The 24,208-nt window shown below is 44.5% G+C and overlaps 1 protein-coding gene and 1 long non-coding RNA gene across 2 annotated transcripts in view; one reads left to right on the forward strand and one right to left on the reverse strand.

Moving 5' to 3' along the window:
• Positions 1-17,361, reverse strand: part of LOC118603947 — a 40,199-nt gene extending 22,838 nt beyond the window's left edge. Inside the window, exon 1 of the long non-coding RNA XR_004951493.1 lies at positions 17,098-17,361. This is a non-coding gene — a long non-coding RNA (uncharacterized LOC118603947). The remainder of the gene's footprint in view (positions 1-17,097) is intronic.
• Positions 347-20,533, forward strand: TMEM72 (transmembrane protein 72). Its single transcript, XM_016137621.2, has 5 exons — positions 347-821; positions 12,911-12,977; positions 16,487-16,558; positions 17,369-17,508; positions 18,944-20,533. Exons 1-5 carry the CDS (start codon positions 752-754, stop codon positions 19,420-19,422), a joined length of 828 nt encoding a protein of 275 aa, XP_015993107.1. The 5' UTR covers positions 347-751; the 3' UTR covers positions 19,423-20,533.
• Positions 20,534-24,208: the final 3,675 nt, after the last annotated feature.

Below are 24,208 nucleotides of genomic sequence, written 5' to 3' on the forward strand. Positions count from 1 at the left end.
ATCTCCTCTCCCAAAGAATCATAATGATTCCCTTATCACATGTCAGAATCCATGTCAGGAATAAAGGAAGATTCCTGTATAGCGTAGGCCTGTGCTAAGTATGTCTGGTCAGAGTCCAAACCTACTACAGACTCAAAAGCTTTCTAATCCACCTATATTCAAAAGAATAGAAGCTCGGAATTCACTTCAAAAGTTGTTTCTGCTGGTGATTTAAAGACACATCCCTCTCTCACATATGCACGAACAGACTTGCATTCCCACTGTCACCTCTAGACACTGACTCTCCGGATCCCACCAGACTGAGGTCGGTGTGACTGTCCCGGAGCTGCCCAGTAAGGAAGGGCCAGGGAGGAGGGCAGGCTCCCTCCTCCCAGCCAGAAACAGTTAATTGCCAGATCCTGGCTGCCTGCCTTCAATGCAGCCCTAATAGGCCTGATCTCAGGCGGCCACTGGGACTGCAGAGACTGCAGGTCAGGCCCTGGCTGCGCAGAATAGTGGGGACATTCCTCCAAGGTAATGATTAAGCTGAGAGCCTGACAAGGGCACAGGCAGCCAAGCCAGGAAGGTGAGTCCTATTCACACCTCGGCCAGGCTGCGGTGGCCAGTACTGGTTTGGGAAGGCAGGGCCCCGGGACACTGGGGCCCTGAGCCGGCAGCCAGAACCTCCCACTGCACAGAAGCATTTGAGAGCATCTCAGGCCAGAGCCTCTATTGCTTGCCCTACTGAGACCCTGCACTTGCCCTTGGCATCATGAAGCTGCAGGTGTTCTGGACTGGGCTGGAATACACCTGCCGGCTCCTAGGCATCACCACTGCTGCAGGTAAGACCCCACCTCCCTCCTATAGTCCCCCTGCACACTGGATAAAGCAGACAAGGCTGCCCAAGTGGTGGAAGCTGGCTGGCAGACACATCTGACCACAATGCCCTTCACATTTCTTCCCAAGACCCCAAGAAACACTGCTCTGCAGGGCAGCAGCTGGTACAGTGGGGTAAGCCTGGGACTGGGAACCAGGGGGCCCGGTGCCGAATCTGTTTGGTAACCTACCATCTGTGTGATCTTGGGAGCCCTCAGCATCCTCATCTTAGAAATGAGTGGAGGAGGAGTGTGCCCCACCTCCGGGAGGGCTTTTGTGAGATGGGTATGGAGGTTGAAGATGAAAGCATAAAAGGCTGATGCCTCATTGTAGAGTTATGAAAATGGAGCACATCTTGCTTTACTCAGACCACAGCTTCAGTTTTTGGAGATAGACTTCCCAGCACTCAGGCAGGCTGAGCTAGAAGGCTGGTCATGGAGATCTCCAGCTTCCCTTAATGTACCGTGGGATTAGGGGGAAAATGATTCCCTGTGGTGGGTTCCTCTTTCTCATCTGCCTGATAATGGGGCTGCTTAACTTGCCAGGAAGATAGACAGATGAAGCAGAACCAGTGTGACCACAATCCTGAGTGCTGCCTGCTCACTTTCCTATTGCAAATCCTGACCCTTAGTTCCATGCCCCCATGGCCAGGATCAGTGTGGAGGAAGTAAGCAGGCAGTATTCCGAGCCCTTAACTCTGAGCCCCATTGTCTCTTAGGGACAAGAAGGAGATAAGTCCTTCCCTGCAACTAGACTAAATCATATGCATGGATCTTAGTGGGTGCAAATGGCCCCCAGCTCAGACTCAAGTAGCGCTGCTTCCAGCCCCAGCCCTGTCACTTGCCAATGTGTGACTTTGGGAGAACCACCTGGGCCCTAGGGATTGAACTTTCTAGTTCATGTAATGGAGATCATTGGACCTGCTGGCCAGGTGTTTTGGAGGATCAAGAATGCACAAACCGATCATAGCTAGGTGGAGCTGGAGATGAAAACTTCTTGGAAGAAGCTCCATGACAGACTTCAGAGTTTAAAAGGACCCATGTCATTCCCAGGCACCAGGCCAGTCTCACTGGTAAACTGGCTAGTGGGCTCTGATGCATGTAGGCCCTGAGTTAGTACAGAAAGGACTATTCAAGATGGCCCAATCCCACACCCTCCTGTTACAAGATTGAACATCTGAGCTCAAATAGGGACAGTGACCTTGCCCAAAGTCATGTTTCAGGTCAGAGAAACAGCCAGACTAGAGCCTTGATCCCTTGACTTTCAAAAAGGCTGGGATTCTGGCCAAAGAGCTCCCTGCTTTGCAGGCTAGAAAGCACTACCCAGCAGGTAACAGGAAGGGTCTGAAATTGCTTTGTTGGAAGCCCTGAGTAAATGACCTGGTGGGAGAGATAGCTCCAGCCTCTGTCAAAAGAACCTTGTCTCCTACATGTGTGGGAATGACAACCAAGGCCCCAAACTACCCATCTCGGGGAGGGGAAGGTCACCCTAAGAATTGTTTCCATGTCTGGGTTCAAATCCTGGTTTATGATTGTCGATGTTGACTCCACCTGCCCTCCTATAAGCCTCGGTTTCCAAAAGTGGATGCACACCATTTCCGGCTATCAGATGTTATGGTGACAGTCCCCCTGCCACACTCTACCCAGAGATGAGGACTGCCTTCTATCTAGAAACTGTTTTAAGATATATTTATTCTTACAATGGATTATCTAAAGAGAGTTTAAGTCTGATTCATCTTAGTAGAAGGATCTGCAGCCATACACACACACACACACACGCACACACACGCACACACGCACACACACACGCGCGCGCACGCGCTTTCCCAGCCAGGGAGGTCATGCAAGTGAGTGAAGCCAGCTAAGTGTAAGACTATGGAGAGAAGTGGGTTTGTGATGACCTGGAAACCTTATGACAGATTTAAAGTGAGAAACATCTTAATTTCAGAAACATCTCTAGCTGGGTGCAGTCTATCCATGGCCTGTTTATTTCTATTTGGTTGTAGCAATGCTCTGTCTGTGTTCATTCTGTGGTGTGGGGCTGGACAAAGGGGTAAGACAGCATGGCCTGTGGGACCACTGGTCATCCTAATGATGCTTTATCCAGAGGGGGCTGGGTAGAGATGGGGAGATGAGCTCAGCCAGCAACTGTGGGCTTTGCCATCCTGGTGAATTTTCCTTGTACCTTTGGAACTTCTAACAACCACGGATGCTGTCTGCAGAGGGGAAGGAGGAGGCCAGTGGGAAGAAGGAGGGGAAGGGGGAGGAGGATGGGAGCTGCCTGGTTCCTGTAGGTGACTCTCTGGGTGACTCTGGATTACATACTATTCCTAGATTTTGTAAAACCACACTTCTCTCCACTGTGGAATCAGGGGCTACAGTACATCTCCCAAAGACTCCGCAAATTAATAGCCTCTATCTCAAACCTTATTTCCTTTCTAGCAGTGATGTCCCTGTAAATGAGGCCTGGACTTCTAAACAGAGATTTCAACAAAAATGAGGCTTAAGGGAACAGGAATTTGCAAATCTGACACACTGGAAACAGGCCAGGAGTTCAGTGATGCTGGAAAAAATTCGAGATACGCCCAAGAGCACCAAAGTCTCTCTCTCTAGCTTTCTACTTGCTCCCAACACTCTAGAAAGACCCAGCAAGATTATTGGAAAGTCTCGCCATTAGGAGGTAACTTGTGGCCTTGGATCCTATATCAAAACCAAGTAAGAGGCCTGTCCTCAGCAATAACAGCCCCCCTTTGCAGCACTATCATGGTCATCCTCATTCACATTATATGTAGGGGGAAACTGAGGCTTGGTGGGGTGAAGCAACTTGTTCAAGGTCTCACAACCAAGAAGTAGGGAGGCAATATTTGAACTGATGGTGTTCCACTCCTGAGATTCAACTGTTAGTCGATGTGCCCTCCACATAAATCAGGCTAAGGAACATGTATTTCCATATTCGGGTGACCCCAGGATGTGGGATGCAAAACATACAGAAGGTAGCAATGAACCCTAATTAAGGACACCCATCAGTCTATCCTAGCACCCCTGTCAAAAGTCAGCCTGACCATGCATGAGCTCAAGCAGGTGGGGCCATGGTGAGGATGGATATAGTTACAATGAAGCATAGTCAAGAATGATCAAACACTTTCTAATATTTGATTCAGCTGTTCATTCTGTCTCTGAATGATTGCCATGCATGCTTTGACTAATACTACCATGACTGTCCTGCCTGGACTTCCTCCAGGGACAAATCTGTTCACATATCCAGAGGAAACTATCACAGTAGGACTTTCCATTTATGGGTCCAGAGGTGCATGACTGAAAACATGCTATAAAGTCATTATCTCGCTAAAGCTTTGAGAGCCAAAGGCTGAGTTTAGTCCCATTTTACAAGTGAGGAAACTGAGGCTTAAAATGCATAGGTAGATTTGCAGAGGTCCATTCCAGTAGCCAGCAAGTTGGGTATTAGAGCTCCAGTCTGCCCACTCACAGAGCTATGATAGGTGGAAACTTTGGAGCCTATAGGTAAACAGTTCCAGAGAGAAAGACACCACACAGCCAACTAGGATATTAGCTGGGATTAAGACAAGGCCATTTTGAGCAAGTCTTGCTTGTCAGGGTAATGTGCTATTTCCCTTAAATCAATTACTTTGGATCAACCTGGGATCACTTAGGAGTTTGTTTTGTTCCAGTTTTTGACCCATTAACCTCTCCTCTACATTAAGGACAGAGCCACATTCCCAGCAGCCCTATTCCTGCCACACTCTTTTCAAAATGCTTCTGAGGCAACCATCTTGGGCTCTCCATGCTAATTTCTACCCTTCTTAAATGTACGTCCCTATAGCCATCTCCTGACATAGAATCTTCATGCACTCCAACGCACCCACAGGTGGATTTATTATCCACATTATTCTCAGATCCTCCAAGTGGATGTTGACTCTTTTCCTTTTACAATCTGATTTTCCTAATAAGTAAATAGAATATCTATCATCCTACCACAGACAGATAATATAATTTTGTTCAAGCATTTCTTCTTTACTTCTTTGTGTCTATGTTCTCTTTCTTAGATTAAGATCAAGAAATCTCTTACTCCACTTAGGATTCATTTATTCAGCAAACATTTGCAGAGTTCCCACATTATACAATGTATACAATATATTAGGATGGCAATACCACTGCCTAGAAAAGCACGTGGTCTGACCAGAGAGATAAGCTAGAAAATATACATTTTGGCATCAAGCACTATTCTATAGTTTTTGGGAGTAGGAATTTGTGTTCTTCTCTACCTTAGGCATGTTACCTAACCACTTTAAACATCAATTTTCTCATCTATGAAATAGAAATAACAACTGTATCTACCCTTTGGGGTTGTGAACATTCAATGAAACAATAACTAAAGCAGGAAAATGTCTGGTACATAGATTCTTATTCATTCTGGTTTATTTTATAGGAACACATAGAACACAGGAACTGCTCAGCATAAGTGAAGGGTTCTTCTCACAGGATGGACAAAGAAGGGAGATCAGAGAAAAGGAACAAGGCAATATACGACCTTTAAGCAGGAAAGGGAGGAGAGGCTACAGTGTGAAAGGTCTTACACTGAGTAACATTTTCTGTCATATTTTGAGCTTGGGTCATTAAGATCAACCCACAGGAACTTGTTTATTTCTATACCACTTGTAGGAAGGATTTCTATACCAACAAGAAGAAATACGGTAGCCTCATTTTATTTTACATGGGCTGACAGTTCTTTTAAAGTTGACCTTAATTCTGTATAACCATCTGGAGCAGGTCATTATCCAAAAGGAATGAAGTAAAATACAAGTGACTGACATTGGGGAGTGGCAGTTCTCTTGGGGCTTTTCCCTGAGCCTTCCTAGCTTTCCATAAGCAAAGTAGGTCAAATGAAGAAACATAGCCTGTGTGGCATGGAGAGAGAACACCTGGAGGCATGGTCACTGTTTCCTGGCACTGGGAAAGCTGCCACGTGGAAGAATGAGCAGTTGTATTCTCTTTGAATGCAAGATAGAATAAGAAGCAAATATCTTAGCCTAAAATCAAGACATAGAAGGAATACTCCCCATGGGTCCTCATAAGCAGAAAGCCATTCTGTGCTGGAGGCAATATTCTCAATAGTATCAGTGAACACTTCAAGTCTTCAGAGTCCTTCCATATAAACAAAGTCACCACCAAAAAGTAGTGTATCAGCCCAAATGGTTTCACAGGTTAATTCTATAACATTCAAGAAAGAAATAATATCTATTCTATACAACTCTTCAAGAAATTTGAAAAGGTAGAAATGTTTCTCAACTCATTCTACAAAACTAGCATTACTCCAGTAGCAAAACTAGACAGACATCAGAAGAAAATTAGTATTATCCATCAACATAGACAGAAAAATTCTAAACCAAAATTAAAAATTCTAAACCAAAATTAAAATAAAAATATATAAAAATGATAATATATTATAGAGTTTATCTCAGAATTGCAAGGTTCTTTAATATTTGAAAATAAATTAATATAACTGACCATATTAACAAACTAAAACGAAAAGCCATATTACTCTCTAAATAGATACAGAAAAAACATTTAATAAAATTCATTATTTCATGATAAAAACTATCATCAAATTAGTAATAGAAGGTAACACCATCAGTCTAAAAAGAGCATCTACGAAAAGCCTACAGCTTCTTAAAAGTAAAACACTAAACACTTTTCTCCTAAAATTGGTAACAAAACAAGAATGTCCACTCTCATCATTTCTATTCAACATTATACCAGAGGTTCTAGCCAGTTTAATAAAGCAAAAAAAAAAAGAAAAAAGAAAAAAAGAAAAAAAAAAAGAAAGAAAGAAAAAGAAAAAAAAAAGAAAAAGAAACAGAATGCAAACAGACTGGCAAGAAAGAAGAAAAACTTGTCATTCACAGATGACATGATTGTCTTGAAAAAGCTTATGCAATATACCAGTAAAACTCCTAGAACTAATAAAGGGTTTTTGCAAGATTACAGAACACAAGATCACTATACAACAATTAATTGTATTTCTATATATTATCAAAAAGTAATTAGAAAAAATAAATTTTTATTATAATTCATAATAGCATAAACAATATAAATCTGACAAAAATGTATATGCTGGAAACAAAAAATATTGCTGAGAGGTAGTAAAGAAGACTTAAATACATAAAAATATATTTTGTTCATGGGTCAAAAGGTTCAATATCATTGAGATGTCAATTCTCCCCTCAAAATTGCCCTGTAGTCTGACTGCAATCTCAGTCAAAATCCTAGTGGGAATTTTTTTCTAAAAATTGACAGGCTGTTTCTAAAATTTGCCTAGAAATCCAAAAGCCATAATATAACCAAAACAACTTTTTAAACAAAGAGTAAAGTTAAATTTAACACTACCTGATTTTAAGACTTATTATAAAGTTATTATTATAGAATTCAAGACAATGCATTTTGACACAAAGACAAATTGATTAATGGTACACAACAGAGCCCAGAAATAGACCTAGACATATGAACAACAGAATTTTGACTTAAATAAAAGGCAATTTTGTGTAAAGAGGATAACTTTCTCAATAAACGATACTGAACAACTGAGCATCCACTTATCAAAAAATGAAATTCTATCTGTACTTTGTACCATATACCAAAAAAAAAAAAAAAAAAAGGCTCAAAATGGATTGTAGACCTAAAGGTAAAAACTAAAGCTATGACACTTCTAGACAGTTGAATAAAAACTCAGTGATGGGTTAGGCAGAGATTTCTTAGATACAATGCCAAATTTTAATCCATAGAACAACTTGATAAATTGCACACCATCAAAATTTAAAAACTTTGCTCTTCAAACTATAATTTTAAGAGGATAAAAAAAAAAACAAGTCAACAAGGAAACACTATGGCAAATAAGTACATGAAAAAGTTTCATGTCATTAGTCATGAAAATGCCCATCAAAACCGCAATGAGATACTACTACATGCTTTTAGAATGACTAAATGTAAAAAGACTCACCATGCCAAATGAGAGCATACCAGTTTACAGATTTCACATCTGTGCTTGCATAGTGCCCAAAGCAAGTCACATTGCTGAGCCCAGATTCAAGGGTTAGGGAAACAGGCTCCACTGTGAAGTCACATAAAGAGTATGGATACCCAAAGGGGTGAAGGTTTGGGGACATCACTGCAATTTACCACAAGGACTTCTACAGGACCATACAAAATTGATGACTTCACTTGTCAACTTTAGTCTATGGCTCTAATAGAGAATGAGTGGACTCTCTCACTTTTGGGAAACTGTCCCCAAACAGGTTTGTGAGAGTTATTGGAGGTTATTAAATGCCACACTATACTTTCTGATCAAGTCTCACATTTTCTCTAATACAGCACAGTACCCCCATACCTTTCGTTCACCCACACTCTAGGACCAGAGTTTCAGGATGCCCAGAAGATGCTCAGAAAGTAGCTGCCTTTCCCAGATCTATACCACAGCCTTGGTCCAGAATCTCAGATCCTGCTAAGCCTGAACTAGAACATAGTTCAAGGAGGCAACTCAGAAGAAAACCCTGTGAAGAAAATACCGTGAGAGGATCAGACCCAGCCCAGAGTGGAGGGACAAAAACTAGAGGGAAGGGGACATGATGAGGAAGCCAGGTTTGTCCACAAATTCTTGAGGAGGAAGACTTGGCTCTAACCTGTGCCATGCAAGAAGCCTCCCTGGGGACTGTGCAGGGACATGAGATGGAGGGGTGCAGATTACTGTGCTAGGGTGGGCTTGTCATGTGGTTCTTTTGGGCTAGGACAAGGGGTAATGAGATTCCAAGGGATAGATAATGAGGAGGGATAGAATGACAGGCCACTTAGCAGTGTAAAAGCAGTATAGCACTTATCTGCCAGCACCTCTCCCACCTGCAGCTCGGAGAATAACACGGCCGAGATTCAGAGTGTTCTGGGGACAAGTCTTTCTTGCCCCTAGAGAATTTGTTATAATGAAACTCTGATTCTTGGGACATGTATGACATTTGTCTCCCTGTGTCCATGTCAAATGTCAGCTCCTCCGACTTCATGCTGACCGCTGGGCAAAGACCTCAGTGTCATTTGTTGGGGTGAGTTGCTGATAAAGGCCACCCATCTAATACTGAACTAGAGCCTTGTAAAGGCAGAGATTCCAGTCAAGCTACTCCAATGTATGGCATGTGGTGAGACCCCTGGAGAGGCAACTGAGCTGGCACACCCAAGGAGCTTCTAAACCCAAATGCTTCTGGTCACCTGTGACCATCTCACGCCTCTGCTTTCATTCCCCAGAAAAAGGTGAAAGACTATCATGTGATAGCAGGGCATGCCTTTCTCCTCTGTGCCTCAGAAACCTTGTCTGGGCCCCCAGAAAGAGCAACTCTCCCCTTTCCTGGGCACCTTGAAGTGCAAAGAGGTAAACAGTGTCACCTAGGCACACCATCAGAAGCCCCAATCAGAACTTTGCTTCAAGCCAGACCAACAAAGAAACTAGAAGAGGGAGAGGCCAGAAGCACTCTGAGCAGAGTCCTATACCTCAGCCACCACCTCGTGTCTGCCAGGCAATTTTAACCAAATATCACCGAAGCTTCCTATCCCTTCTGCCTGAGGTCAGGAAGCTCTCTGAAGTATCAGTCTGAATATGTCACTTAGCTGCCTCAAAATATTCAAGGCTCCCCTGCCCAACCTATGGAGTCTGGTATTTAAAGACCTACAGTTCTGGCCCCAGTCCACAGTTACTGCCCATGCCCCCTCTATATGCCCCTGCTCCAAAAGAAATAACTTGTTGTTATGATGGCAAGGAGGAGGGTCTTTCTGCAGTGTTTTGCACCTCCACTCGCACATATACTTTCTGCCTGCTTTCCCAACCAACTTTGCTTCAATCTTTATAAAATCTTTCCTGATAATCCCCAGGAATGGCCCTTCTCTCTCTGGCCCCCAGAGCACTTAGGTAAACCTCTCTTACAGCCTGAGTCGCTATATTTCTCTCAGTCCATATCACATCTCTTCCCCTAAACTAAGCAAATCCTAGATAGGAGCCTGATGCCTGACTCAAGCCCACTTGTTGGGCTTGACCCCAAATCACCCCAATGGGAAGCTACACAAGACTAGATGAAAGCACAGTCTAGGAAGAGCTGCCAGGAGACACCAAGGAGTGTAGCCAGATAGCTCCAGGACAGAGGGAGGATTGTGGGTCAAGGCTAAAAGCAGATAGATGCAGGGGACAGAAGAAAGGACTTCATGGTGGTCTGCATTGTTGCAACATCACATGGTCTGCCTCTGAGAATATGAGCCCCAGAACTGGGAAGATCAAGTGGAAATCAGGTTACCCTTGGCCCCAGTGCCAAAGGGCCTTAGAGCTCCCATGAGAATCCCACTGGATCCCCTTAAGGGATCTCCTCATCTGATGACCCATACCCAGCCTCCATTGCCCTTCCCTCCTCTTCTAGCCCAAGGGCACCCTTCTGTCCCCAGGTTTGCAGTTTCCAGCATGGCTGCAGTTGTTTGAGAGCTTTTGCGTGGTAATACCATTTCCATTCATGCAAAATGGGCTAGCTGGAGCTTGAGAAAGCTGCCAGGGCCTGAGTAAGGAAGGAGCTCATGTATACTGGCCACCTGACACTCACAGTTAGAAAAACCTGCGTTTCGGATTGGTCACTTTTCTCCAATCCAAGCAACAACTCTGTGAGGTATAACTTATTTTCCCTATTCCACAGATGAAAACCCCAACTCAGATGTGTTAAGTACTTACCTGTATTATCAAGACACACAGAACTGGAATTCCAGCTTAGCTATTTCATTTCTCTGTTGTTACTTTGATTTTCTTTTAACTGCAAACCAGCCCTGGCTCTAGAGTATTCCTCTAACTCTCCTTTAACTATTGACCCTTTGTATCAGTCAAAAGGTTCCTTGATAGCTTTCCACAGGCCACGTGAATACAAGTCAGGGAAAGGGGCCGAGTTCCCAAGAAACTTTCCTGCCACCTGCTGGTTGTCCACCACAAGCTCATGCAAATCTACAAAGACTATGATGTGAATAAAGCCCCTGCCAAAAATTACCACGCATTTCATTGAGCAACTGTGATGTGCTTGGTGTCAATTTGCTTATTTGTAATGAGGAAACTGAGGCTCAGAGAGATTGAGTGACTCGGCTATTAACTAGCAAATGTGAGACTGAAATGCAGGATCTGACCTAGGTATCCACAGTTGGTTGGTTTATTCGTTTTGCTTACACTCTTTGTACTTCAGTTTCCTCCTCTGTAAAATGAGAATAGCACAGTGCTTTCACACAGGACCATTGTGATATTTAAATGAGTTAATAAAAGTTAAGTGTTGAGAACAGGACAGGATACATACTGAAAATTAAATGAGCAGTTGCCTACAATACACACTCACACACATACACACACCACCACCACACAACATAGACATACACTAGTAGACAGAGAAAACCAAGAAACTGCCCACCACCTGGAGCTAGAATTTTCAAGTTTGATCTGTAGGTCCTTTACATACTGGCATATGTGTGTTCTTATAAGAACAACACCAAGTCACTGAGCCTTATTTTCCTCCCTGTAAAAAATGGAGGATAGAACTCCTGTGTCACAGAGCTGCCATAAGGAGCCAGGATGTGTGTGACCATTGTGTGTAAACTATTAAGTGCTCTACAGGTTGAACTGACACTGAGAAGGGATGTGTGGCTGACTTGCATCCCTGGTCCCTGACTTGGGATGAACCAGCGAGCAGTTGGTACCTACAGAGGATAGAGACACAGTGTCCTCCACTGCTCTCAAGCACAGGGGAGAGCTGAAAGCCTCTATCACTGAGAATCAAAGAGCTCTGTCCCCTTCACCCTGAAGCACTTCCACAATCCCCCCAGATGTGAGGAGTTCCACATTGTTTTAGGATACAGCATTTCTGCAGTGGGCAAAGAGCTCAGGTCATCCAGAGCTAGAAGCTTATACAGTATCTCTTGCCAGAGAAGAGAGGCATCAGGCCCAGGGAAACAGCCCATGAATATCAGAGATGAAGGACCACTCATAGCCAAATTCAACAGTCCAGCCTGACATTTTTGACTTTCTGAGGAGACAAAGTGAAGCCACAATGGCAAATAACAGGGTGTGTCATCTGAACCCAAAGAGAGAAATGCAGGATATTTGAGGTGTGAGCAATTAGAGCCAGAAATAAGTCTGATTAGTGGGCCAACATGGTCCTGGAGGAAGGTCTCCTGGGACATTCCAGTGCTGTTTGTGGAATGTTTCTAACCGTGAGTGGATGGGGTCAGAGCCATAGCTGGTTGAGTAAAAAACTGTGAGAGCAAGGACGTCCCTGTGAGGAGATGACGGGGAGCCAGCAAGTCTGGAAAGGTTGGTCCAAGACAAAATTTACCCTGGACAAATGGAAAGTCAAGTGTTTGAGCTCAAGCATTTGAGCATCAACTGCCAAGAAAGGGCAGGAAGAGAGATGAGGTCGAGAAGCATCCCATGTTAGAGGAAAACCCCATGGGCTTAATCAACACTGGGTCAAAAGTAATGAGCCAAAGGTGAGTGATGCAGCTGCCAAATCGGCAAGTGAAAAAAGTCATGGAAACAGCAAGAACAGGCAGGTCCCACCCATGGCCAAGCACTGAAGCCCAGACACACAGCACACATGGGCGTGGGCCAGCAGGGTGGTGAGAACCCTTGAGGCCAAGACACATAGACAGCTGTGGAGCAGAGCATTTGGTGGCCTGTTAGCATGGGCTGTCTTTGGGGGCACTCAGGTGTAGTGGTATGACTAATGCATGCAGAGAAGGACAGAGTTGGTGCTCTGAAGAGACTATACAAAAAGACCTCTCGGGTTTTGCCTGTAACTACTCTGGTTTTTAGAAACCAATTCAGAAGGCCTCTGCTTTCTTGTATCTTCCCAGCCACCAATCCTTGTGCCATACACCTTGTGCCTCCATCCCCAGGTAGAAGGCTCACTCCATGGCCAAGAAGCCCTCCTCAGGGAAGTGCTATGGCTGGAGAACCTGAACCATTCTCTCCTCTCTCCTTCCCCTCTTAGTGTTGATCAGCGTGGGCACTGAGACCTTCTTCCAGGGGCAGTTCAAAAGCCTGGCTTTCTACCTGCTGTGAGTACATGTGACTGTGTCCCTTCCTGCCTGCATATTCTGTTCCACCTAATCCTAAGGCTATTTGCTCAGACTAACCCAGGGCAGCCTGCCTTTTCAGATGTTAAATACATCCTGTCCAGATGTGAAAGGAGTAGAGGAGGCCTTAGGATATTTCCTGCTTTGGAAGAGCTTTAGACAGACAATCCCATAAATTAACCAATTATCCTATCATCCATCCACCTACCCATACAACCTCTCATCTATTCATCCACCCACCCATCCATCCACCCATTCATCCATCTACCTACCCATTTATCTCTTCAATAACTCCTTTATTCAGCAAATATTGCCTAAGATCTTGTTTTAGAGAGAAAGGAATCAGCTCAAAGGGCCATAAGTTTGAAACCATTTCCATGCCAAGCACAGTTAAAATATTTTATTTACATTATGTTCTTTAACCCTGACAGCACTGTAGAAGTGAATATTGCTCTAGATTTGCAGAAGAGAACATTCAGCAGGAGTAAGCAGCTCAGCCCACATAAGTATGAGCAGGGCTCATACTCATTGACCCAGTTCATTTAGTTCCCCAGCCCCTGTCCTTTCTTTTCTACCAACTGCCTTTGCAAATGCCCCCTGGTGGGAAGGAGGTCACTATGCAGTGGTGTCCCAGAGTGGGAAGAAAGCCTGGTGTCTGTCGGCTATGACCACCCAGTTTCTCAGTTGCACAATCTTGAGAAACACATGAACCCCTGTCTGCCTATGGAATCACCAGGCTACATCCTTCTCTCCCCTACTCTCCCTCCCCCTGTCCATTTTCATCATGGTGGCCTTGTCTGCATCCTAAGGATCCCCATGTCTCAGACAAGTTCTTTGGTGTGCCAAGTGGATCACACACACCATCTTTCAACCACATTCCAACCTCCAAGTGCACCCCACACAGCCACATCAGCCACGTAGAAACACAGGTCTCTCTGATGACCTGTGAGAGTTGCCACAGCCTCCAGTCCACACTCTTTTGTCATCTTCTGACATCCACTTTATTCTTTGTCACTCACTCATATCACATCACCTCTAAGCCTCTGCTCATCCTGTGGAGTGAGCACCCTGGGTGCCTTTCCAACCACTTTGGACTTCCCAAAGCCTGATATTTCTTCCTGGCATTCTGCTCTGGGACACTTGCCCAGCTGGCTAAAGTGACTTCTTGCTCTGAGCATTCTCCATGTATTACTTAGCCTACCCCAGCTGCTATACCCTGTCTCCCTAGAATCCAGAAGCAGGCCTGGGCCTTCTTCCTCTCTATATGTTTGCCTAGTTCACCCATGAACATCACTTTGGGTAAGACCTGGGAGTTATCATCCTACTGTAACAGGTCAGGTCTGTGTTCAGTTAATGTTGACTGCTTTCTCCCTATCACCCTTCCTCTTCCTGACTCTTCTGCCTGTCTTGAGGGGACACTATGCCCATCTGGTCACTCTGTGATCCAGTCCTAGAAAATGTTATTTCCACCAGCAGGTCCCCTCACCTCACTGTGAACTACTTTATATATTCCACACATGCCCTGCTCTCTAACCTCGTGGAATTGGCACCCACAGCCAACCTTGCTCATCCCTCCTACACTCATGCCTGCTAATTCCTCAAGGGCCATCTAAATGTGCAATGTCCTGCCTCCTTCCCTCCTTTAACCCCTTCTTCCTCCCATATTCCCTTACACACATATGATTTCCCCCCTACAGATCTTGGACTCCTACTACTGTGTTCCCTCATACTTGGAGCATTCATGAATTGTAGCGCATAACCATATATGATTCTCACTGCCTTCTCTGTGTCCCCTGGACCAAGCAGGGGCCATGGTCAAAAGCAGACACCAGTAAGAACTGACCTGTCATTAGCTTTCCCTTTATTCTTCTCCACTTCTTTCCATACTTGCTTCCTCTCCCATCTTCCTTCTTTCCATAAGAGACTTCCTCTTTCTCTTCACTGCCTTCCTCACACTTATCCAAAAACAGTGACCATGCTATTGGCTGAAGGCTATTACCATTTAAAAGCTAAGGAGTAAGAGTTAGGAAGACACTGGAATCATAGAGAGAGTGGGAGAAATTAAAGATTAAGTACTAAATGATGAAAGAGAGAGAATGAGAGAGACTAACATGTATATAATGAGCATTATGTGCCAAACATATTTGAAGGACTTTACAAAAATAAACTCGTTTAGTCCTTATAACAATTTATTGTTGAAGCACTATAATTACTTTCAGTTTACAACTGAAGAAACTGAGGGACAGAGCAGCCAAGCCCCTTGCCCATGGTCACATAGCTGATTAGTAGCAGGGGAGATTCCCAGGGCCCCAAGAAAACCCTGACTCCCAAGTCACCTTTCCCTGCAAGGTAGCATCTCCCCTCACTCATTCATTTACTCCAATGCAAGTCCATGGATTGCTTAACAATAAGCTTTTCCCAGAGTGGGTGTGGGCTACATAGAGAATTAGAGAGAGAACTACCTAAGGGAGTTCACAAACTGGTGGCTCCAGTCACACAGTACAACATGAAGAAGCAAGAGACCACTAGACAGACAAGAGGAGGAAGGTTGAGTCCTTCCAAGAGAGATCCACCTATGGCCCTGTGGCACCTGATAGGCTTCCTGTGTAGTCAAAGGAATATGGAAGCTCATCTAGGGCTTTAAGAGACATGCTAAAAAATTTCAATTTTACAGGCCAGAGACAGGCTCCAATAAACAAACAAACAAACAAACAAACAAAAAAACGTAAGTTCCAATCCCAAAGATTCTGATATAGAAAGTCTGGAACTGGCCCAGGAATCTTTGATTTTACATATTCCTCCTGATTGGAGGGTCCCTGGACTACACTTGGAGCATGAGGAGGCATTTAAAAATTCTAGATTGGGAGGAATATGATCGGATTCAGGTATCAGAAGGAGCCCCTGGGGCAGCCTGGCAGTGACAGAGTGGAAGGCCTGGTGATAGGAGGTGAGGACCAGGGAGCCAGGGAGGCCAAAAGAGGGAAAGAGGTACAGGTGTCCAGGGGGCAATGTCCAAACTCAGGCAATACAGATGAGGCCAGAGAGAATGGAACCAATTCTAAGGCTATTTAAGTAAAGTGATCAGATTCTCCTGGTGAATTTTTTGGATGATGAGACAAAAGGGAGAAGTAAAGTGTTCAGGAATGGATCCAACTGTAAGGCTTTCACAATCGGGCAGTGGGTGTCCATCCTGGTGACAGTGGGTAGAGGGACTTGCCTGCCAGTGTCCACACAGGGATGCTGTAGTCAAAGTGGTCTTTCCTGCTGGCCTGCAGTTTCCTCCTCAACTATCTGTGGGCCCCAGACCCTAACCCCCTCCACCACCACAAACAAACCTAGTGCAGGCCCTGGCATATAGACAGCTCATGAGGGTTGCTGGTTGGGTGACAGGATTAAGTAAGTTAGTAGTCTTTAGATGCCCAAGAAGCCAAGATGTTGTGAGAGGAATGACCACAGGAAAGCAAAGGAAGAATCACTTGTCTCCATCATAGATTTATAGGAGCTGCTGTCTCCGTGTGTGAAGGGGCCTACTTTGTGGCTCATCTGCTGGCAATATGCTTCCGGTAAGTAGCCTCCACTACCAAGGGATTCTTGCAACTTCTAGGGGGCAGAGGAGGGAAAAGTCCTGGACTTAAAGGGGGCATTTTACCAGCTCTGGACCCCTCCACTCCCAGGCAGGGTCTGGTCACAAAAGAATGACCAGCAGGGGGCACCAGAGAGCCACGGCAGTTGAGTGTGGAAGGAGGGCCGTGGTCTGGATTAGAGCTCCCCAAAACTAGCCTGGGCAGGATGCAGCTGTGCAGATCCCTGTTCCAGGCCAATTCAGAAGGTGAAAGAGATAAACCTAAAGGCAAGTGCTTTTCTCCTTCAAAAGCTGAAGGCAATAATCTTGAGGAAACCTGCTGAATACTAGGCCTCTGCCAGGCTCACTGTGCATGCCAATTAAGAAAGAAGCCCCTCTGGGCCAATGCTATTTCGTGCCTAATCAAGACTCTGTGAGCATGGTGAAGCTGGATTTTAGCCCACTCACCCACCTAGCCAGGCCCATGTGCAGTGTACATTCCACACAACCATCCCAGCTATGTAGCCCCATATTGCATACCTCCAATCCACTGTGGACTTCCCAGTAGATCTCTGAGTCTCCTATTCTCCTTTATACTGCCTTTGCAGCTCTTCTGAAGGGGCTCAGGCATGACCCCTGACTTTAGAACCCTAAGTAAGAACTCCTACCCCTGGGGGTGTTTAGCCAGAGGCCACTGCTAAGAACATAGCCACCATAGGATACTATCTCAGCCTCCTATGGCTTCATGTATTGTTGGGGCTTTCCTGAGTCATTTCCTGCTTCTTACGAATTCTGAATGACTTCCTTCTAGGTGTCAGCCCGGGTCCCTGGCTTACAGAGCAAGGGAGAAGGCCCACTGGCTGGGCTGCTTTCAGAAGTTCCTGGCCTACATGCTGCTGTCCTTGGCCTGCTTTCTCCATCCTGTCCTGGTCTGGCATGTGACCATCCCAGGTAGGAGCTCCAAGAGATAGTTGAGGCAAGCAGTCCCCACCACAGGTGGGCTCTGGATAGGAGGAGCTGAATCTTCCTCTCCTCGGCCTGCAGTGACACTGACTACAAGGTCCCCACTGGCCCAGTGCGCTCTCTGGTTTAGGTTGTGGTGATGAGGACCTGTCAGACATCGTCCATACTAATTAAGTGGCAGGAATGTCCCAAGAAGGGCATCTTTCCTGTAGATGTTTAGAGGCTGCGCCTCCAAAAGAGACTTGGTCTTTCCTCCAATGGATGTGTGTAAACTGAGCTTTCAGAGAGTATAAATAAGATGGCCATTCCTCTGCCCAAACCCATCTGTATCTCCCTAGTGCCTACTGATTCAGATCCAAACTGTTCAGCCTGATTTGGGAGACACATTATGATGGGGCCCAAAAAACCCTCACAGCCACAATGTCTTCTCCAGTTTCATCACATAGACCCTACAGGTCAGCCCAGTTCCTAATCAATGCTCCTACCTCTGAGTGTTGTCCATGATGTTTTCTGCTAATACCCTCCACCCAGCTGTGAAACCTGTGTCCTTCTCACAACCCATCTGAAATGCCAGGAAGCCAACTTCCCAGGGAGACAAGATTGAAAGGCAGAGCCTCCTTTCCCTTCCTGTGGTTTCTCTTAATGTACGTGTCATAACCTCTCAAAGCCACTCCATGTGGCCCGCCAATGGACTCTTGGGCAGGATTCAGCACTGCAGAGACCTAAGCAAGCCACAACCTCCCATTCCTTAAAAAGTGAGAGAGTCATAGGAGTCTCTGGGCCTGGCAGAAAGAACAGCTACCATCCCTCCTTCTTCTGGACAGAGCAGGGCTCCCAGCACAGCAAGTCTCAGCCTAGGACAGAGGGTCCTCATTCCTGGAGTCTGTGTAAGGGGCCAGGAGTGGGGCCAGTGCTACGCCAGCCCCACCCAAGGGTATCTGTACTTCCCTCTGTGTTTATTGGGGAGACTGAACCGAAGGAGTCCCCTACTTCTGGGATGGGGATGGGATTCAGCAGATGAGGCCTTGTATCTAAGACAGAGTCCAAACCCATTGAAGGTATCACAGGTCCATCTCCAATAAGTCATTCTGAGAGGGACACTGAGCATGGTGACAGAGTTTAGGGAGCACCAGGGTCAGCTGTCAATAGGAAGGGAGCCTCGGGCACAGTGTCCTCTAGCTAATGGTCAAGGTAAGGGCCCTAGCATGGCACTGGCCCTGCTGACATGCCTCAGCTGGGCATTAGGCCTGCCACCTGAGTCTGATGTGGTTGTGTGAGGAAAAGTTAGGTGAGAAGGCTATAGCACAGGTGGCCTGAGCGTAGCCAGGAGTGCTGCAGTGACCTTTTGGAACAGTGGGCCTGTATAGCCTCTGGCTTTTCTGCAGGACATATCCTGCATCCTGACCTCCCAGATCTCTTCCAGGTTCCATGCTCATCATCACTGGCCTGGCCTATTTCCTGCTGAGCAAGCGGAAGAAGAACAAAGCTGCCCCTGAGGTACTAGCCGCTCCAGAGCAGTACACAGACCCCTCTAGCAGCGCCATTAGCACCACCGGTTCTGGGGACACTGAGCAAACCTACACTTTCCACGAAGCCCTCAAGGAGGGGCCCAGCTCCCTCTTCATCCACATGAAGAGCATTCTGAAGGGAACTAGGAAGCCCAGTGCTCTCCAGTGCCCAGATTCCCTGACAGAGCTGACTCTGGAGCCAGCTGAATCTCTGGCCAAGAAGAAGCAGGTACACTTTGAAGATAATGTGGTCAGGATCATCCCAGCCCTCACTGAAGGCCTGGAAGATGAGGACAGTGAGCCAGAGGAAACCACCTCTGACACCACCCCTATCATCCCTCCACCCCAAACTCCGCTCTTCCTGTCTTCTCTCACAGGCACTGGCCTCTACTGAACTGCTTGCTCCAGCCTAGGGGACACTCAGTGAGGGGTCTGCATGGATCGATGGCCCTGTGTGGAGTTTCTTGATATCCGTGGGCCCTCTAGGGAGCACAGAGTCATCGCAGGTCAGCTCTTCAATGGGTAACTAGATATCCTGTGATGACTGGGCCTCTGGGGCCATCAAGCAGCATGTCCGGTCTTGCAGAAGCCTTGAGGGAAGTACACATGAAGCCCATGCTGCCTCAAGCCTGCATAAGTTCCTCCTTCTTGATAGAGAGTGGAGAAATCCTTGTGCTTTTTCCCAAAGAGACCATCACACTCACTTCACACAAGGCTGCCTCAGCCCCAGGAGAAGCCAACAGGCTTCTTCTGCTCCTGACACAGAGACCAGCACTTAGCAAGGACTTGGCCTGTCCCATCTCTGAGGCAAAATCTCAGTTCTGAAGGCCCAGGGATGCACTAGAAACTTACACATGTCAAAAGCAGGTGTTGAAGGTAGCCATGGGTCCTGACCCCTAACCGATATTGCTCAGAATGGGAAGAACAGTCCAGGCTGCAGGCCCACAGAGGGTGGAGCAGTGCCCAGCAGTGAGCTGCATTCTGTCTGCTCTGGAGCTGGTGCTGGGCAGCAAGGAGTCACAGAGCTGCTCAGGGAAACAATGCTGTTCTGTGCTCACTGTGGGGAGAGTCGGGCCAGATGAGAGACACTCATTCCAGAAGCATCACTGAGATCTCCCTGCATCCCTCCCACATGAACTTTTCCAGGATTCCAAGTAGATGATGTAACCTAAAGGATCCTGTAAACCAAAGTCAACCTTCAGCAGTGAATGCCACAGCACAGGACACAGTGTGTACTATTATATGGAGGGACCATGGAGGTGATGCCCTGAAGACTCACACAGCACAGAGAAGTGGCTTTGCCATGCTTAGATGCCTGGTAGCAGAACAACAACAACAAAAAATGTTTGTTTGAAATTGAAAGAAGGGGAGAGGAAGGGTAAGGAAAGGAGAAAAGTGAGAAGGCAGGCTAGCTCTCTGTCATGAGGCCATGAAAGTGACAATTAACCCAGATTGAGCAAAGAAATTCCCATCAACTATTCCTTAATTAAAGGACTTGCAATATAGTTTTTATTTCTAAAAAGTATCTCTGGTCATGGGATTGTTGCAAGGAAGAGCATACACTTCTTCACAAGCAATCTTAATTAATGAGCAATCCGAAAAAACAGTTACATGACTCCCTAGTTCGTGTGTGTGAGCAAACACAACAGTTCTACAAAACTTACTTCGGGGCACATACTTTAAGGTCTAGATAGGAAATGTGTGTTCATTTTTGTACCCTTTCGACATCCCCTACAAGGTATTTTGCAAAAGTATAGAAATAGCCAACCAGAAGCTAGTATCATTTTGGTACCTAAATTTAGCGTGTCTCAGATAAGCAGGCTTCTTTCTTTAGTAACCCACTTCTTACATAAAACCAGATGAAAAAAGGGCAAACACATTCCCAAAAGTCCTCCATGGGGAAATCAGTAAAGCTGTTTCTTTACCTGCCACTGAGGAGAGACTTCAGGATCTGTGAGTCACAATCAGGGGAGAGTGAATAATATGGAATATGGGTATGGATAGGTGGGAATTGTGCCCAATTCCTAATGGGGAGGTGTCCTCGGCAGAACACCTGTGCAAAAATTGCAAGAAGGAAGGAACCCAGGGTCTTGCGCTTGTCATGTGAAGAAGAGGGATGGGCACAGCACAGGCACGGCCAGCCTCTGTGGACCCTAATGTTCGCACTCCATTCTTAGAACCCCAGCCTGCAGAGCTGGATAGATGACCAGGTTGCAAGAAGCACATCTGAAAATGTAATGTCAAAGCTGTCAGATTCTATTTAACATATATTTCTGTAAATCCAAGTGCTAGAGCATTGTTTTGTAGGTGTCTTAGAGATGAGGGAGCATTGAGGTGACCTGAAGTGCATGTGATTCTGAGACATAGACCTCTGTCAGAGGATCATAAGCAGATGGCATCATATGTCTCCATTTGATTCTCAGCCCAAGACAACTAAATTCTTATCTACTGATATCCTGCACAGATGCCATAATGGCCCTTATCTCTGCTGAGGACAGAACAGAAGGGTTGACACTGTTGTAGCCTGTCCCACTTTCTCAGCGGAAAGCGGAGCAGACATTTTGTAGATGTGAAACAGAACAATTGGAAGTAGAAAGAAAACTGGGCTGGGAATCATGAAATCTGCCACTAAATGCTGATTGATCTTGGCCGTCCTGTCTGGTTTCAGTTTCCCCTATTGCACAGAAATAACAGAATTTGTCTCAGGATTGATGTGAACACTCAACCAAGAAAGGTGGAGAAAGTGCTCTTCAGATTACAGATCACCCAAGTGAGTGTGAATGCACTTTCCTATTGTTTTGGGGGCCTTACAGTGAGAAAGCCCTAAAGTAAGGAAGCACTGAGGAAACACCATTAGCACTTGTCTCTTCGGCTTCTTTCTCAGCTCTAGAATCCAGTGCTTGAGCCTAAGGAGGGTGTTTAGGGAGCCACCGCAGACCCCCAAATGTGAAGAGCCATGTTCTAGAGGTCACCTAGTATAATGGGTCTCTAAGGGATTTTCTTTTTAGTTTTTAAAATCTGTATTGAGATATAATTCACATATCATAAAATTCACCAATTTAAATGGTTTTTAGTATATTCATAATCAAGTTCACCATAATCTAAGTTCCCAACATTTTCATCACCACCTCCCAAAATAAAACATTAGCAGTCACTTTCTCCCCTACCCTAACCCCACCCTAAGCAATCACTAATCTATTTTCTGTTTTTATAAATTTTCTTTCTGGACATTTCATATAAATGGAATCATATAAGCCGTGGTCTTTTGTGACTTGCTTTGTTCACTTCGCATAATGTTTTCAAGATTCATTCATGTTGTAATGTATTTTTATTTCATTCTTTTTAGTAGTTGAATAATATTCCATCATATGGATATACTATATTATGTTCTATTCATCTGTTGATGGGCATTTGGGTTGTTTCTACTTTGTGCTTATTATGAATAATGCTGCTATGAACATTCATGTAAAGTTTTTGGGTAAACATATATTTTCATTTCTCTCAGATATATACCTACGGATGGAATTGCTAGGTTAAATGGTAACCTAATGTTTAATTTCTTGAGAAACTATTGACTGTTTTCCAAAGGGGCTGTATCATTTTACATTCTCACTAACAATGTATGAGTGTTCTGACTTTTCCATATCCTTGCCAACACTTATTATTGTGTGTCTTTTTTATACACTCATCCATTTATTATGGTTTGGTATGTATTTCTATAATTGCTAATGGTGCTGAGACTCTTTTCATGTAATTATTGACTATTTTTTTGTATATCTTCTTTAGAAATGTCTACTCAAATGCTTTGTAGCTTTGTAGTAAGTACATTTTGAAACCACGAAGTGTAAACCCCCAACTTTGTTCTTTTTTCAAGAGGTCCCTCATACTTCCATATAAATTTTAGGATCAGTTTGTCAATATCTGCAACAAAGCAAACTGGAACTTTGATAGTAATTTCACTGACTCTCTAGATCACTTTTGGAAGTATTCCTACTTAACACTATTAAATCCTCCAATCCATGAGTATAGGGTGACTTTCCATTTATTTAGATCATCATTAATTTCTTTCAATAATGTTTTATAGTTTTCTATGTACAAATCTTGCACTTATTTTGTTAAAAATTATTCCTAAGTATTCTATTTTCTTATTTTTTTTTTGTAAATGGAAGAGGTTTCCTTTTTTCCCCAGCTTTATTGAGATATGATTGACAAATAAATTACATATATTTAAGTGCACAATGCAATAATTTGATATATGTATATATTGTGAAATTATTTTCACAGTCAAGTTAATTAACGTATCTATCACGTAACATAGCAAGCTTTATTTAACACTTCATTTCAGATGCTAGTATGTAGAAATACAACTAGTTCTTGTATATTGATCTCATATCTTACAAACTTGCTGAACTTCCTTATTTTTTAAATTTCAATTATATATTGCAGTATTATCATCTCTTGTCACAATGTTTTATATTAGCTCCTCAGACCTTGTATATCTTATAGCTGAAAGTTTGTACCCTTTTATGAACCTCTCCAAATTTTCCTACCCCTCAGCCCCTGGCAGCTCCTTTTCTACTTTCTATATCTTAGAGTTAGACTTTTCTATTTCTACTTTTTATTTTTAATTCTAAGAGTTAGATTTTTTTGTTGGTGGGGCAGGAGTTCCACATTGTGTGATACTATGCAGTACTTGTCTTGCTCTATCTGAGTTATTTCACTTAGCACTGTGCCCTTAAGCTTCATCCATGTTGCAAATGTCAGGGTTTCCTTCTTTCTTATGGTTGAATAATATTCCATTGTATGTATATATATCACATCTTCTCTACCCATTCATCCATTGACCAACTTAGGTTGTTTCTATATTTTGGCTATTGTGAATAATGCTGCAATGATAGTGCAGCTATCCCTTTGATATTCTGTTTTCATTTCCTTTGGATATAGACCCAGGAATGTAATTGTTGGATCACATGTGAGTTTTATTTTTGTTTGTTTGAGGATTCTCTGTATTGTTTTTCCTAATGGCTGCATCAATTTGTATTCCTATTGATAGTGTAAAACAGTTCTCTTTTCTTCACATCCTCACCCACACTTGATTTTTCTTATCTTTTTGATAATAGCCATTATAACAGGTGTGAGGTGATATCTCATTGTGATTTTGATTTGCATTTTCAAGATGA

Source organism: Rousettus aegyptiacus, unplaced genomic scaffold, assembly GCF_014176215.1.
Source record: "Rousettus aegyptiacus isolate mRouAeg1 unplaced genomic scaffold, mRouAeg1.p scaffold_m13_p_6, whole genome shotgun sequence".
Classification (NCBI taxonomy): Eukaryota; Metazoa; Chordata; class Mammalia; order Chiroptera; family Pteropodidae; genus Rousettus; species Rousettus aegyptiacus.